Here is a 17805-nt window from a genome sequence, read left to right as displayed (position 1 = left end):
ATCTTATTGACTAATGGTTTGGTGCCTGATTTGATTAATTCTAACAAGGTTTTCATTAAACAGACCGTTATGGTTCTGGAATGTGGCTATATTTACGCCGAAGGTAGTAAAGGCTGAATGAGACCGCAGGCGAGGCCTTTTCAAATCGCAATGCAAGGAGAATTGGTGATATTTTGGCGTTGAAAATTAGGCGAGAAGCGCAATTTGATTAGCCATATCTGAGCCGCAAGACGTGAAACATTTGTGTCGTCTGCTTCATGCTGCTCGTATTTGGTATGCAAGCTCTCTATTTTTTTGAAAAAGAGAAAGAAAAAGGGGGGGGGTTCGGAGTAAGAACGAGTCCGGCTAAAAAAATAAGGCTCGCTAATATAATTCTGTTTTGTTAATATAAGCTGTATAAGAAGACTACTTTAGCTTAAATTAATAAACATCTACTTATATTGTTTTTAGTATAATATTATTATGCTACGATATCTTCAGACTGCTTAAACTTAAATATATTTTAGCTTGGCTGCGCCAGAAACTGACTGTCAAGGTGTTCTCTAAAAGAGACCCGTTAGTAACTAACAGGTGCTAGGCAACCCCCCCCCCCCAAACAGTACCCACACCTTTGCCGGGCCACACCGCGCAGTATAATGCAAGGCATCCTACTGGCTATAGTTTTATTATATAGCAGTCTTAGTTTATTTAGTATTTGTTTATACCTGGAATATTATATTTCTCTTCATTTAGAAATAGCGTCTGTTAGGAAGCGTAGGGCGACAGTGGCGGGACTACCCAGGTATAAAGCGATCGATCTGCCCAACTTACAAGACTTTTTTTCTCATGCTATTTGTACTAAGTCCTCACTTCCGTCTCAAAATGTTTACTGCCGCTCTGATTCAAACTCTTCTTCTTACCCGAGCTCTTGTACTGTCCAAGCCTATTGGCACCGGTCAGGATGGCGCAGAGGTCCCTGTATTTAAGGACAATATCCTTGCACGCCAGCTTCTACTTCTCGACGGTGAGACATCTTTGGTACAACGACAGGGAAATCGAGAGCTAATGCGAATATATAGAAGATTCTCAGCGCGACCAAGATCTAGACCTTATCAGGCTCGAAAACGGAGTACAAGCCCACGTATACCCTACAAGTCTTGATGAAGCCGCTACAAGCAATGGGGACAGCCCTGCCCTCCCATATGGCCCGGCGAGAAAGGAACTAGGCCCACGAATCTTTCTCTCTGTTCCCACTAGGCCCGAGGGGAACGATAGGGAATCTAATTCGGTCCTCTAAACATGAAACTTTCTTTAAGGTGGCTACATCAGCGGCTGGTAGTTCCGTTGTTTACTTTTCTGTTCAGGACGTCAAAGTCCGACTTTTCTTCCAAAGCATCCTAATTTATTTAAACTAAATAGGATATAAGCTTTAGGAAATATAAATTAAAAGATTAAGCTTTTACTTGAAACTGTTTAAACAACTAATTTTAAAATGTTATTATACATTTCTAAATTATTGCTTTTAAAACGCTTTTTAAATTAATTTATATTAGTTTTTAAAGGTTTATAAATATTATTTTAATATATAATTTTAAATATAAAAAAGCGCTAATAAAGAATATAAAATTAATTTATATATTTTTTAAAAAGTAAGTTTTTAAAAAATAATATTAATTTAAATAAAACATATAATATAATAAAGCGCTTTTTTAATAATTTTAACAATAGTTTTTTATTAAAAATATTAAATATTCAAATGCTAAAAATGTTTTAAAAAGATTTATATTAAAGTAAGTGTGTAAATTATATATACCTTACTAGCAAGCTTTTAATACTTTTGATTACATAGTAGAATATTAAGCTCTTAAAGACTTTGTTAAAGCATACGCATAACAGCACCGGTTGGACAAGTTTAGTCAGACATAACGCTAGGCAGCTACTTAGGAAGCTAGTCAACTAGCATTGGGAGATAATTAGATAGATTTAATCAATATAATTACTCTTCAACTATGTGCACCAGAGGTCTTTTCTTAGTATCTATCATCTTGCTGGATCTATCTTAATAAGTGTTTTTTTAATTAACTGTTTAATGCCTATTGCTAAGTTAGGGCCGCATATCTAACACTATAATATCAACCCTATATTTATATCATACCTTTAAGAAATTTAGAGAGAATACACGCATTTACCCGGCCATTATAAGGCTATCCGAAAAGGGAATACGTGTTTGAATCAAGCTTATATCGGGTTTTATATAGCGAGATACCGGGGTGTCGGTGTCCTGCCACTTATTGAATATCCAATAGCTGTCGTTGAGAGGGAAGGGAGCTGTGAGAAAGGTTTAAGCCGCCGGAGAGAGAGACGAATCCCTACTCCAACGGCTGCGCCGTTTAACGTCGTTTGCTCCGCGATCTGGGTAATCTGGGGTCTTTCGATTTCGTCTGCGACGTTTCCTCGAGCGGCGTCTGCTTGAATTATTGTCCACAGCCTTCGGGCGCAATTTCGGCATGGCCAGTTGGGAGAGCTCCCAGATTGCCTTAGCCCCTGAGACAAGACTGGCAACGACGGCAACGGTGATAATCGGAGAATAAAAGGTCATCTTAGGCGAAAAGGTCCTAACACCAGTTTCTAGAGAACTAGGGAAAGCTGTTCAGTGGGGTCTCTTGTACATTTATACAGTTCTGGTGTCCAACAATCTTGGTTCCAGGAGATCTCGAGCCACGGAGTCTGTAGTCCTACCGCCCAGCTCACGGATGATGGATTGCACTGCAGTCCACGTAAGACTGATGGTAAAAATTGGATTTCCGTTCTCAGCTACTACTTGTCCTAGCACTGCTGGGCACCAGGTTGGAGCTCCATATTTAGGTGGACTAGCTTGTTCGTTCTTAATAGTCTCGTCGAGAGTAGTCGAGACCGCCTTCAAGCCGCGCGTAAACCGCCAAGGCGACTAGCTTATCAATACAGGCGATTGGATGAACCAGTGATTGGATTTCTAAGAATTAATAATGCAGCCCAGGATATATACAGTTCGTTCACTATCCAATTATAAGACCTTACTGTAACTGCTTCAGCTAATTGTATCAGCAGCTAAGTTTAAATAATATATAAAGTGTGGAAGCTGCCGTCTTTGGGCGAGCGAATCTCACTCCTTTATGTACACCCAATTTCCCGCAGCATAAACAAGAAGCCAAACAAATATCCTTCGCCCTTTATCCCCGCTTTTAACTTATAGGTTGAATGCACAAGTTAACCCACCCCGCCCTGCGGTGCAAACATGGTTAAAGACACACGCAAGGTTAAAGGTATGCCGTGCTTGTTAGACTGCCATTTGAGCGTGTTGATTCTGAAACCTGATGGCACAGATCACTTTTCGTCACCTTCAGCGTCGGCTTGCGGGCCAGCTCATAAAATGGACCGTACTGCCACTGGCGAGGATGAGAGATCTTCGCCGCAGAAGCCTCCGTTCCAGGCAGCCACCATCAACCTGAAACAGCCCGGCGCTTCTGGCTCCATACGCACAATCCTGGAGCTTATCGACCACAACGCAAGAGTCAATCCTGATGCTTGTTTCTGCGTCCAGGCTCATGATCCTATATCAAGTCAATCTCGAGACGCTACGCACGTCAATATGCGAGAATTGCGCACTGCAATATGGCGATGCACCAGAGAACTAAGAGCCAGCTTAATCGGCATAGACGCTACAGAGAACAACGCGAGTGACGACGAAGAAGCCTCCGAGATAACTCCTGCGAGACCGTATCCTGTTGCCCTGTTCATGCATAGCGACATGAGCCTCCTAGTCTACCTATTCTCTCTTCTAGCCCTAGGCGTCCCTGTTGCATTGGTATCGATCCGCCTCAGCCCAGTCTCAATCCAACACATTCTCACAGTCATTAAGGCACAGGCGGTGGTAACGTCACCAATGCTGACCAGTAAAGTCGAGCATGCTTTTGAAACGACAAGCTTGGTATATGGAATGGGCGCTTCTAAGATACTGGCTGCTGCCGACTTTGAGACCTTCCTGACAAGTCAAGGAAATGACGATGTTATCCCGGCCAATATCAACATTTGCGAGCTGAGTCGTTATTTTGACCACCGCAACGTCCTCATTCTACACACTTCTGGAACGACAGGTCTGCCGAGTCTAGTTTACCAATCGCACAAGATGTTGCTCGGATATGCTTCTTGCCACCGCCGAACAGAGGGAGAGGATGTCCAGGGCCTGAACCTGGAAATGCTCCCGCTGTACCACGTACGTTCCTTTTTTTTTTTCAGGTGTCTTTTTATCTAGCGTATGCTAAATGTGTGGTGATAGGGCTTCGGGTTAGCCGTTGCCTGCTTGGCGCTCGGTATCGGCAAACCAATACTGTTGCCTCCATCTAACAGAATACCGACAGCCCTTTTGACAGTGGAACTGATTCAGAGACACAAACCAAAGTCGTTAACAACTGTCCCAGTTATTCTGGAAGGGATTTTGAAATTACCTACGAACGAAGGGGTTGCGCCACTTCTGTCCTTGCAATATGTTGCACACGGCGGAGGCCCTCTAGACCATGGAGTGGGAGACCAGTTGAGCAAGCAAGGCATAAAGCTGCTCAGTCACTTTGGGTCGACTGAGACTGGCCCCTTGAGTCCTTTCATGGTTCCACTTAGTGGTTTCAGCTGGCGCTACTGGCCCCTGAGAAGTGACCTCGACATTGAGGTGAAGGCGGTTGACTCTGCGGCTGTAGGGCCTCCTGGTGAGAGACAGTACTACCAGTTCTCGGTGAAGCCGTTTGGCTGGGACGAGCCAGTCACTCTTAAGGACTTGTTCGCAAAGGACGGATGCTCGGCGGTATATGAGGCTGTGACCCGACAAGACGACCTTATTGTCCTCGCCAATGGGTACAAAGTCCAACCGACGATCCTTGAATCTATCATGTGCCGAATCGATCTCGTTAACGCCGCACTGGTTTTTGGAGAAGGTAAATCTGAGATTGGTGTGCTTATCGAACCAGCTCGGCCTGCAGAGGATATTCAGAACTTGAGGACGGCGCTGTGGCCTGCGATACAAAGGGCGTGTCACCAGATGGACGACCATTCTCGATTATCCTCGTTGGAGAGAGTTGTGATCCTAGGATCGGGCCAGAGCCTACCAAGATCTGACAAAGGGTCGGTTTTGAGGAGAGAGGCGTATCGCTGCTTTGAAAAACAAATCCAGAAAGCGTATGCCGGCACACAACTTGACACCGAGATCCAGCCTATCTTTAAGCTCGTGGAAGACTCACTCGAGAATACGGTGCGCGAGATTATTCGGTCAGAACTGGGGAACGGGTCCGAATTGAACCTCGACGATGATTTCGCGCCATGGGGCATCAATTCAATGCAAGCAACGCTCATACGGAACTCTCTCATCAGAAGACTAGGGACAAGTCCGGATCTACTACCCAGTAGCCAGATCACAACGGACCTAGTCTATAGAAATACGACTATCAAGGGTCTAGCTCGCGCTCTGCGGACACAGCAGCAAGCCTCAGACAATTTCGACGACGAGGATCTCAAGATAAAAGCATACGTTCAGCGATTTGGTCCGTTGAGGGATAATGGCGATCATGTCATTTTGCTCACCGGGAGCACAGGCAGCCTTGGCTCATGGATCCTGTCCTACCTGGTAGCCCGACCCGAAGTTGCTCGGGTTATATGCATTGTCCGCTCGAAACCCAAACAGAGCGAACACTTGTTCTGCGGGCAGATCGAGGCAATAGAACGCAGTGGAGCGACTATCGCACCCCATCTCTGGTCCAAGATCGCACTAGTAGAGATTAACCAGGAGGTTGACCCAGTGGGAGAAACGCTTGGCCTATCCGATGAAGACTACAAGACTCTTTGCAGCAGCGTCACCCACGTCTTGCACGCCGCCTGGCCTATGAATTTTCAAATGCCTCTGGAGTCGTTCGAAGGCCAGTTTGCGCTACTTCAAGGGCTCCTCCAGCTAGCTAGACATATCCACAGGACCAGGCCATCAACCAGACCTCGAGTACTATTCACATCATCTATCGCAGTCGTGGGCAACTACGAAAAGTTTCACCAAACCAAGACGGTCCCAGAGCGTAGGGTCACAGACAATCGATGTTCCATCAACCTCGGGTACAGCAGGGCCAAGCTAGTATGTGAGCATATCCTCGCCAACGCAGCGGATACCTGGCCTTCGGAGATGGAAGTCAGCTGCGTCCGAATCGGTCAGCTCTCGGGCGCTGAAACGAACGGATATTGGAACGAGAAAGAGCACTTTCCCCTGATGATCAAATTATCACAGAAAATACAAGCCTTCCCACGGCTGCACGGGGTAAGGTCCCTGCTTTCGGGCTGTGGTGTGATTATGCTAATATAAAAACATACTCTGTCCTGGTTGCCAGTTAACACGGCCGGTACCGTACTATCCGAGATACTCTTATCACCAAGGCCGACCCAGTTGATTTATCACGTTGAGAATCCTGTTCGTCAGAATTGGAAGACGGTTATGGGGTGGATCGCTACGGAGCTGGGTCCATCGTCTTTCCTCGTCGACTTTGACGAATGGCTTGAGCTCGCGGGGCGCCACTTATCTGAGAGTCCCAAACTATGCGGAGATTTGCTAATGGACTTTTTCCAAAACCAGTTCCAAAATATGGCGACTGGCGGAGTGGTACTGGATACCTCTGATGCTCAACAAATGTCTCCCACGCTGAAGAAAGCCGGTTAAGTTTCTACGAAGACCTTAGAGAAGTACGCCAGGGCTTGGGAGGCGATCGTTGCTCCGTATTAGGCGACCAGATACCATTATTTTCTGGAATTTACTTGAATAATTTAGAACCATTGCAGACTATAAGGGAAAATACTACTGAATTTTGTTTGAAATTCGATTTCCTGCCTTTAATGTTATTAAGAACGAATGTGCTAACGTCTATCCTTGCGTGGCGGAAAACCCTCTATGCCGGAAAAAGTGATAGGTACTTTAACTTTAGACTGGTTATAAACTCCATATATATTTATATATTCTAAAATTTTATGTAATTTGTATTTTTTAGTTATTATTAAGTATTTTAAGCCCCTTTTACTTAAAAATTACCTTAATATTATTATTTTTATATTTAATTTATAAAATGTCTTTATTAATAGTAAAAGAAAGTTCTTTTAATAAGCTTTTATTATTAAGTTTATATTATTTTAAATATTTATATAAGGGTTATATTTAAGCTTTAAAACTTTAATATAATATTAGGAGTTTATTTTAAGCCTTATGGCTATTGTGGTGTTTAGGTATTTATAAAACTGCTATGTAAATTAATACTTTAGATTAAAGTAAGTAATGATTTTGGTTAGTGTAAACTAAATTTACTAATGGCTCTCTCTATGGCTGATTTGGAGTGTGGCTAGTGCCAAGGTCTACAGTCATGTGACCTCCACCGCTTGATGGCCTCAGGCATCAAGAGGAGACGTGAACCGCAAGCGGCCCGCCTAAGGGAACTCTGAGGAACGAAGCTTGAATTGAAATAGAGAATACTGAAAGCTAAATCCGATACCAAAATGCTTCTGCGCGTTTTGAGACTGATAAAAAGCGATCTAATCCACGTCCACGTATTTCCTTGGAGGACGGCGGTTGCGATGGTGCCGAGGCTTAGCCCCTGAAGGCAGGGTTTGCGATGAGGCGAGAAGCCTTAGTAAGCGGCATATGAGCGACGCGGACTGGTGGATTCTCCATATCGAGCTGTTACTGCAGCACGCCGCTGCAGCGGCCGCCGTACTTACCGCCCGCGAAGTTAGCGTCGGTAAAAGGGATACTACAGTAATAAGCAAGACAGTTCTGGAACTTTTATTAAGTGCATTCTACGGTATAAATATCTACAGTCCCCTATGGCCCGTATAAGGGCGGAGATATGGAAAGAAATGCAAAAAAATCTGTCTAAATCCCTCCTCTATCCCCGAAGACATTGTCCTCTCCCAAGAACCGAAGTATTAGCACTCGGCCTGAAGCACAGCCGAGAGCAACTGTAGACCCGGCTACTGCCGACGCATATGGTCGGTACTCCGACGGTAGCCACAGCAGATTCTGCCCGCTCCAGGTGATCCATGCATTATCAGCACTGACGCCGTAGCCTTGCACAGGAGGCTGCTGTGAAGAGGCCTGGATCGACGTGGGACTCGTAGCTGATGGTTTGCCAAGCAAGATCCTGCCAGCATCTGTGTAGAGGTATGAGCCCGTCGCATCGAATGAGATAGTAGCGAGTGCTCTACCGACGTCAAAGGTCTGTAGGCACTGCCCCGTAGCCGCGTCCCAGAGCTTGACAGTATTATCGTCGAATGCTGACGCAAGCTGGCGGCCGTCGCCCGAGAACGCGACCGAGTTGACAGGGCCGCTATGCCCCTCGAGCGTCGCCACGCACTGCCCCGTGGCCGCGTCCCAGAGCTTAACGGTATTGTCATCGGACGCCGACGCAAGCTGGCGGCCGTCGCCACGCACTGCCCCATGGCCGTGTCCCAGAGCTTGACGGTGTTGTCGCTTGACGCCGACGCGAGCTGATCAATCTCAACCTAGGCCGTCTTGCCTATGGTGTTGATGCGAGGGCCGCCTACTACGACCAGAGGGCTGCGGGCTGTGCTACTGACTGCATACTGCGTGTTACATAAGCCCCCGCTCCTTGGCTATACGTCATTATCACGTTGCAACGTTTCCAGCCTCCAAATTATTCTTTCAACTTCTTCATCGCATCGCTGAATCTATCAATACTTACATTGATGTCCTCGTGTTAGTATAGTACTGCTGACGAGTTCCATCAGTATAGATTCCTGCTTCTGATCCTAACCCCACCAGGTCTGTCTACACACCCGAACCGACCTAACAACGCACCTGATACGACCACAGACCCTGCCTGAAACAATGCGACTCTTATACAAATATAGAGAGGAATTTAAGCTGAAGGAATACCCGGGCCCGGATATACCCAGATATGCCATACTATCACATACATGGGGCTCTGATAATGAGGAGGTCACTTTTCAAGACTTACTTGATGGTACTGGGAGGGACAAACCTGGCTTCGGCAAGATCGAGTTCTGTGCAACCCAATCAAAGCGTGATGGCCTGCAATACTTCTGGGTGGATACTTGCTGCATCGATAAGTCAGACAACGCCGAGCTATCTAAGGCCATCAACTCTATGTTCCGCTGGTACCAAAATTCGACTCGATGCTACGTATACCTGTCAGATGTCCCAATGTCTGGCTGCGAAGAGTACAACCAACAGCGTGAGCACATATTAGAGGCGAATTTCCGGGCAAGCCGATGGTTCACTCGAGGGTGGACACTCCAAGAGCTGTTAGCACCTGCATCTGTGGAGTTCTTCTCAGAGGAGGGCCAGCGACTCGGTGATAAAAGATCCCTCGAGAAACAAATACACAGGATCACGGGGATCGCCGTTCCCGCCCTTCAGGGAAGCAGCCTTGCTCATTTTAGTATCAAGGACCGCTTTGAATGGGCAAACACACGGGAGACCAAGCGCGAAGAAGACTGGGCATACTGTCTCCAAGGTATATTTGGCGTTTCGATGCCAGTTACCTACGGCGAGGGCAAGGCACAGGCAATTTTCCGGCTCAAGGAAGAAATCAGAAGTATGTTAAGTATTTCTTTCTTAGTTATAATTTTCCCTTTTTGGGAAAAAAAGGAGGGAGGAAAAGACTAATAAAAATATAATCCTGCTAGGAAACCAGCAATGCCTTGGAGACTTGCGAGCAACTGATCCCCGCGACGATAAGCAGCGCATCGAGCAGACAAAGGGAGGTCTGCTACAAGATTGTTACAAGTGGATCCTGGAGAATAACGACTTCCAGCATTGGCAAAATGGCCAGGATCAGCTGCTTTGGGTGAGAGGCGATCCCGGAAAAGGGAAGACAATGTTGCTATGTGGGGTTATCAACGAACTGGAGAAACCGCCGGCCACAAACATCACCTACTTCTTTTGCCAAGCTACGGATACACGCATCAACAATGCGATAGCGGTACTGCGTGGTCTGGTCTTTCTACTTATCGACCAGCAGCCATCGCTTATACGCTACATCCGGGACAAATACGACCAAGCTGGCAGGCCGCTCTTTGAGGATGCAAATGCCTGGTTTGCTTTGTCAGCCATCTTTAAAGACATTCTCCAGGATCCAGGTCTCAGGACGACATACTTGGTCGTTGATGCGCTAGATGAATGTATTACGGGCCTGGATGATCTTGTTCGTTTTATCATCCAGACATCAACTACTGATTTCCAAGTCAAATGGGTTGTGTCTAGTCGCAACTGGCCGGATATCGAAAAAGCCTTCAGCAAAACGCAAAACTTTGGTCTCTCCCTTGAATTAAATGGAGAGTTTGTTTCTACGGCTGTGGCTACCTATATTCAATTCAAAATGGAGACCTTGGCGAAGGATAATGCTTTCGACTTCGATATGCAGGACATTATTCAAAGCTACTTGATAAGTAACGCGGGTGGTACGTTCCTGTGGGTGGCTTTGGTCTGCTAGGAACTTGCAATAATGTCAGCTTGGGAGGTAAATAAGGAGACTCTGGCCATATTTCCCCCTAGATTGGATAGTCTTTATAGGAAAATGATGGGCCAAATTAATATTTTAAGGTATTATTAGCTTTGTAAGTTAATCCTAGTAACTCTTTTAGTTATATATTAATTTATTATTTTTAATAAGTTGCCTTCTTTAGTTGAAATTCCTTTTAGGGCTATTAGTAAGAATAAAGTACTATTAAAAATTATAGGGATTTGTAGCTTCTTTTTATTATTATGGGATTAAATAGTTTTTTTTATGTATTAATTTGTAAAGGATTTCCTTATTAAGGAAGAACTATAGGCTATCTTTCTTAATGGGTAAGAAGTTGAATATTAGACTATTTTAATAAGGTTTATTATAGCTATATTAAAAATTTTTTATAAAGATATATATGGCTTGTAATATTTTAGTATTTTAATTAAAAAAGTTAAATGCTAATGCCTAATTCTTGATTTATTTGTATTAATTTAATATGCTTGTATTTACTGGTATTAATATTTTTATAAAACCTAAATAGTGCCTGTAAATGCTATAATTGAAATCTTTTTAAGGAAGTATTTTCTTTACTAGTTTAAAGCTTTGAGTATTTTTGAAAATACTTTTTAATGTATATTTGCGCTATTTAGGATCTTATTTTTGCTATAAGTAAATTTATATATTTTATAAAAGAAAAGCTATATATTAATTAATTAAGAAATTAGTACTATAGTTTAAACTTATTATTATAGCTTATAATATATATTGATTTGCTTGCTCTTATAAAGCTATAATTAAAAAGGCTCCTTTTTAGATATATTTATTAGCACTTATATTTAGCCCGAGTAACAGCTTAACTAGAAATATTTTTTAAGGCGAAGACCTAGGCTGGATTGTTTGCAAGCCTCAGGTAGAAGAGGATTGGAATGCCTGCCTAACAATACTTAAAGGCCATAGCAATTGGGTTAATTCCGTAGCTTTCTTAGCAGACGGCCAGTATATTGCCTCTAGTTTAGTTAATAAGACCATTAAGGTTTGGAATGCTAAGGGTGGCAATTATTTAGTTACACTCAAAGGTTAAGGCTATAGCAGGCTAGTTAATTCCATAGCCTTTTTAGTAAATAGCTAGCATATTACTTCTAACTTAATTAATAAAACTATTAAGGTTTAGAATATTAAAGATAGTAACTATTTAGTTATGCTTAAAGGCTATAATAGTTAAATTAAATTTATAGCCTTTTTAATAAATGGCTAGTATATTATTTTTAGTTTAAATAATAAAATAATTAAGGTTTAAAATACTAAGGGGGGCAATTATTTAATTATATTTAAAGGCTATAATAGCTAGGTTAAGTTTATAACCTTTTTAATAAATAGCTAATATATTACCTTTAACTTAAATAATAAAACTATTAAGGTTTAAAATATTAAAGGCAGTAATTATTTAATTATACTTAAAGGCTATAATAGCTAGGTTAATTTTATAGCCTTTTTAATAAATGGCTGGCATATTATTTTTAGCTTAAATAATAAAATAATTAAAATCTAGAATATTAAGGGCAGCAATTATTTAATTATACTTAAAGGCTATAATAGTTAAATTAATTTTATAGTTTTTTTAATAAATAGCTAATATATTATTTTTAGCTTAAATAATAAGACTAGCAAGGTTTAAAATATTAAGGGCAATAACTATTTGGTTATACTTAAAGGCTATAGTAGCTAGATTAATTTTATAGCCTTTTTAATAAATAGCTAGTATATTACTTTTAATTTAATTAATAAAACTATTAAAATTTAAAATGCTAAAAAGGGCAACTATTTAGTTATACTTAAAGGTTATAGTATTTAAGTTAGATTTATAACCTTTTTAATAAATAGCTAATATATTACCTTTAACTTAAATAATAAAACTATTAAAATTTAAAATACTAAAGGTAGTAATTATTTAATTATATTTAAAGGTTATAGCTATTTAATTAAATTTATAGCCTTTTTAATAAATAGCTAGTATATTGCTTTTAGCTTAAATAATAAAACTAGTAAAATTTAAAATACTAAAAGTAGTAATTATTTAATTATATTTAAAGGTTATAACAGCTAAATTAATTTTATGGCCTTTTTAATAAATGGCTAGTATATTATCTTTAATTTAAATAATAAAACTATTAAGGTTTAAAATATTAAGGGCGGTAATTATTTAGTTATACTTAAAGGCTATAGCTATTTGGTTAAGTTTATAGCCTTTTTAGCAAATAGCTAATATATTACTTCCAGCTTATATAATAAAACTATTAAGGTTTAAAATGCTAAGGGCGGCAATTATATAACTACGCTTAAAGTTAGCAGAACAATCTTTAGATTGAACTTTGAACCTCTTAGTTTACAACTTTATATAGACCTGGGAGTAATTTTGTTCAAAGACTTATTAGATATTGCAGCTATAACCCCGTCTGTAAACGCAGCTCCTCTCTTGCATTACAACGAACTTGGTTACGGCCTTAGTTCTAATGGTCTATAGATTACGTGGAAAGGCGAAAACGTACTCTGGCTACCTTAAGTATTCCGGGCAAAGTCCTATAATATCTTTCAGGAAACAGTTTGTATTGGGTGTCAATCGGGTCGGGTCTGGAGTATCCAGTTTTCATCAACCAAATATCCTATTTCCTTATTCTAGCTTTTATGAAGTTCTTTTATTAGTTCTTTAGCTTTCTCTTAATGGGTCGACGGGGAGAAGTGTAATTTATATTATTTCTTTTATTATATTTATTCTCCATGGAAGGTTCTAGAACTTTTATATATATCTGCTAGCTTATGTGGCTAGCTAAATTTTAACGTAAGTTAAAGCCTTCTTTTATAAAAAGCACCTAAAAAGCCGCCGACGGTGGTACCGTCTTGGACCCGGGTGCCACGGGCAGCTGTACCTTTTGCCCCCTGGCTACCACCGACGACTTCCTGGCGCGCTTTGGCATCTACTATGCCGACCGCTGGAGGAACTTTGGCCTGCTCTGGGTATATGTCGCGGCCAAAATTGACTTGGCCTGCGCGTTGTATTGGGTCTTTAGGGTTCCCAAGGGGAAGGGTGTCAAACGGGGAGTCTGATTGGTTTTGAAGAAATAACAGGGCTGAGAAGATTAATGTAATGTGTTATTGGAAGATGAGAGAGACCCTTGTAGGACGCACTCGATACCTCAAAATTCATTCTTAGTCTGCCAAACATGTGATGCAAGACGATGAGTATTGCCGGTCGTGTGTGGCAGGTCTCGGAACAAGGTGGGACTCGTGACGCACTTCTGGTATTAAATCCTCCATGGCATCCCGTCTCGGCATCCATGTTGAATGGGTGAATGTGAACAACGTGAGGGTTGAGCCTCAAGTGCAATAACCAAAACAGATTCCCATCTCTTTGCAAAAACCTTACCCCATGTTGGATGGATGAATATGAACAAGGCGAGGGTTGAAACTCAAATGCAACGACAAAAACCAATTTCCACCCATTTCCTCCTCACAGGTTTGCCCGCAAAGGAATCTCAGCCGTCCTTCAGCCCGTCTACACGTCTCCCCCGCGAAGCCGGCTCAAATGCCACCAGCCGGGCAGCCAGCGTCCTATTCAACACGAATCAGATCGTGTGCTCAGGATTGCGAGTCTGAAGCGTCGCCACCAAAAGCGCATGACTTTTCACCAGACCCGACACGATGGCGTCCAGTGGCTGCGTGATGGATCCGCCATCTTCGGGAATGACAGCCGGCCTCAGGCATCCCAAGGTCCCCCCCACCAGGGCCCCTCCGCAGCTTCCATGCGTCCCGCGTACCCTGCGGACAGCGGGCAATCCTCTCAAAAAGCAGGCTAAGGTGTGAACAGCCACTTTCAGACGCAGGCCCTGATTGCGGTTTGTTTCAAGATCATATGCCAACGCTCGGAGAGACGCGGGACCCATGGGGCTACGAGGGGGCCCTCGCGGGAGGGTCCCTGGGATGCCCCACGCCGGCTGCTCGAGAACTATCGTATGTTATCCACACAGGTAGTCAGTGTACACTCATTTCGACACCGGGGTGGACAGGGGAGGTGTATAAAGTTACCATGGTGATGCCCAATCTAAGCATGACGGCCTTGATGGGCGCCATATCGTTGTTCGCGTCCTTGTAAATGGCACCCAGAACAGCTTTAACCGTGTCGCTCTTGGTTTTTGGGGAGATGGTACCCTGTTGTGCGGGGTTGCCGTTGATGCATCTTGTGAGCTTATTAACATCACAGATTTCCGCCAGATGATGGTTGTTGGCCATAGCCTTGAGGTTGTTGGTAGCGACTCCTGTAATGTGTTTAGCCGCCGCGTACATTAAGCGCATGTGTGCGAAGCCCAGGTGATACTTGCCGATAGTTTGACCCCGGATGCGGGCCTGGTTCTTGATGTATAGGGATAATAGGGTATCCTCGATTCCGGCTAGAGGCTTGTGGCCCTCGTTTGTATACATATGGCCCGCATGGGACACAACCCCAGAACCAGGGGCCTGGAGAGCTTCCCATAGCAGGCTGGGATCCTTAAATTCATATCCCAGAATCTCCTGGGCAAACTCAAGCTTGGCCGCCTTATCCATTGCTGCCAAAGCCAATGTTGGTGACTTTTCTAGTCGACTCGTGAGGACGAGATGAGTCAATACACAGATTTGAGAAATGAATTTCCAGGTTATGGGAGATACTTGTTGAGAAGAAAACGAGTTGAGGGGGTTGCAGGACGCGCAGTGTGGGGTTCGCGGGGAAGACACAGAATATATATACTCGTCGTCTATGATCCATTTGGTTTGTGAAAGGTAACTTAGGTACCTAAGGATGTCTTTACCTGAGTAACTGAAGACGTCATCATGGGCGTCGTCGCAGGCCATGTGTCCAGAAGGAAGGACAGAGACTGCCAATCAACTCACTCCAGCTACCCTGGGGTCACGAACTTTAATTCCTTCGTACCGTCACGTTTAAACCACACATCCCCATCTTATACATCCTTCTAGCAATTTCTATGGAAGCCCGGGGAGGGCTTCGTTGATAGTATCTTTACAAACGAGAGACCAGCTTGCTTCTCGCCGTTTTGACTGTTTGCCGGTTTCTGTCCATGCGTAGCTTAAGCCGATCTCAAATAGCCTGATCACAAGGTTATCGCTATTTTATCAACTTTATTACACTCTGAATTTTATTGCTATTAATATTGTATTTATTTTCAAATACAAGGTCTTTAAGCGTTCAGGACTATGTAAAGGAACAGTCTATAGCTCCTTTTTTTTTTAAAAAAAAGAAAATATAAAATGTAATAAAAATACAAAAAAATGTTACTGTAATCGGCTTAAAAGTGATGCCATTCATTTTTATTAATATAAAAAGACGCCCCATACAGACCATCGATACTGCTCACATAACCGCCTTAGGCAGGTTAAAGGACCCTTAGCCTAGCAATAAATTACCTATTTATATAGCCTAAACTTTATTTCTGTCTTAACCCCTGGGATAGATAGACCAATGCCTTACACTGAGCAGAGAGCTGGTGCTGAGATATTGGTGGCAAATGGGTTCTTCGAGGGCATTGCCTCCCCGTTCATGAGCATGATCAAAGAATGGCTGGATGATGTTCACAAATATTGAAGACCGTACGAGGCGAAATGGGTGTCGCTGGGATTTTAGCTATTGTTTATTTAAGCGCATATTAAATACAGCTGCATAGAATCCTGCCGACTCTGTTCCAGAACAGTGGCACTGTCTACACGCCTGAAGGAAGTACGCCATCGCTGACGGGCGCCTTTCCCTCTCGGCTCCTTCCGGCGGCCGAGTCATAGAACGCTACCCCTGGAATGTGCCTTGCAGTGCGGCTCTGTGAGATCAAAGATCTTTGAGGTGGGCCTGACGATTTTGCCAGCTGATTCGTAGCCGTTCCGTGATACTCCAAGAAGCGAAAACAGGCCAGCCTCATTTCGTTAGCCCCACCACCAAAATTCCGCTGGCGGGTTAACAGATCCCAACGGAGGAGATACGCAACACCAATGTCAGTACCAACTTTAAAGATTCTAGAACATTCACCCAGCTCAATCCATAAAACATAAATTTACTGCACCCACTAGGACCAGTAAAAGGACAAAGACATAAAAACAAAAAAATATATCATAGTAAGGGGAACAATCTAATCTGGGGATTGTTAGCATATCCGCCAAATTCTACATAACGTGGTTTATAATCAAGTGGCCCAGTCAATCGAATGGCCGACCTTCAACAAAATTTAATAATAGCGCGTGCAAGATTTTGTTAATAAATTGAATTGTTAGAGCCCCATTAACAAATTTATTACACAAATCTTTTATGCACGGTGTTATTAAAGTGGCCAGACACTAGCATTGGTCCGAAATTGTGAACATGTACCTTATCAAATCAGCCTAGGTAAATCAGCAACTTGGTCGCACTGTGTTATTTAAAGAGGAAGAAAAGAATGCAGAAAATCGGGCGCGCTGGGGCACTGTTATTATACTTGCCTTTAGCCTGGTGTGGCTGAGCCTGCGGGCGGGCACGTCCACCTGGGCCTTGCAGAAGCTGCTGTGCATCTTCGGCGATCGTCTTCAAGGCGTCTATTTGCTGCCGCAAGCGTTCGATGTCGTCCTTGGCCCCCTTGACGGCGAGAGAGTACTGAACGCAGAGGGCGCCCACTTTTGCGGCGAGCTCGATTACTGCGATAGCGCTCGCCACTCCTCCCAACACCTCCATTGCGGCGGTATTGTATACGAAGAGAAAGGTTAACGTCAGCAGTCGCCGATGAGGGTGAATAGCGAGATCAAGACGCCCGTCAAGAATCTGGAGTCTGACGAGGCCGCAAGGCGGGGCGGCAGACTCGCACAGCCCCAAAAGCGTCCATGAGGAGGTACGCAGACGGCCTGCAGCTCTGGTTCATGACCTATCAGATGGCTAGGCTTGCTGCAAGGCATTTTATCGGTCTCCTTCGGCGAAGCGCTGGTTAGAGGGTTTGCTGGCGTCCCGCTAGCCGGCGCGAGCTGCGCACAAGCCACTGGTCAAGCGCCAGTCCAACCGCCAGGGCCATCTTAATACCTAAGGCAGCAGCCAGCAGCAAAAGTCATATAACCATAAATCTTGCCACCAGCCACACTCCAAATCAGCTACGAAAAGCCATTTATAAATTCAATTTACATTAACCAAAATTGGTACTCGCTTTAATCCAAAATACTAAGCTACATGGCATTAATTTAAAAATTTAAACACCATAATAGCTATAAGGTTTATATTAATTACTGGCATAATAGC

General features: G+C 43.3%; 2 protein-coding genes across 2 annotated transcripts; one reads left to right on the top strand and one right to left on the bottom strand.

The window, feature by feature from the left end:
- Window positions 1-7802: 7802 nt before the first annotated feature.
- Window positions 7803-10597, top strand: KVR01_001307 (uncharacterized protein). Its single transcript, XM_044784838.1, has 2 exons — window positions 7803-9605; window positions 9697-10597. Exons 1-2 carry the CDS (start codon window positions 8876-8878, stop codon window positions 10500-10502), a joined length of 1536 nt encoding a protein of 511 aa, XP_044649262.1. The 5' UTR covers window positions 7803-8875; the 3' UTR covers window positions 10503-10597.
- A 3823-nt stretch (window positions 10598-14420) lies between these two features.
- Window positions 14421-15113, bottom strand: KVR01_001247 (uncharacterized protein; the record flags this gene model as incomplete). Its single annotated transcript, XM_044793792.1, has 2 exons — window positions 14421-14459; window positions 14598-15113. The coding sequence occupies 2 exons, from the start codon at window positions 15111-15113 to the stop codon at window positions 14421-14423; spliced, it is 555 nt and encodes a 184-aa protein (XP_044649202.1).
- Window positions 15114-17805: the final 2692 nt, after the last annotated feature.

The sequence above is a fragment of the Diaporthe batatas genome, assembly GCF_019321695.1.
Source record: "Diaporthe batatas strain CRI 302-4 chromosome Unknown Contig00002, whole genome shotgun sequence".
NCBI classification, from domain to species: Eukaryota; Fungi; Ascomycota; class Sordariomycetes; order Diaporthales; family Diaporthaceae; genus Diaporthe; species Diaporthe batatas.
This window is presented reverse-complemented; position numbering and strand designations above follow the sequence as displayed.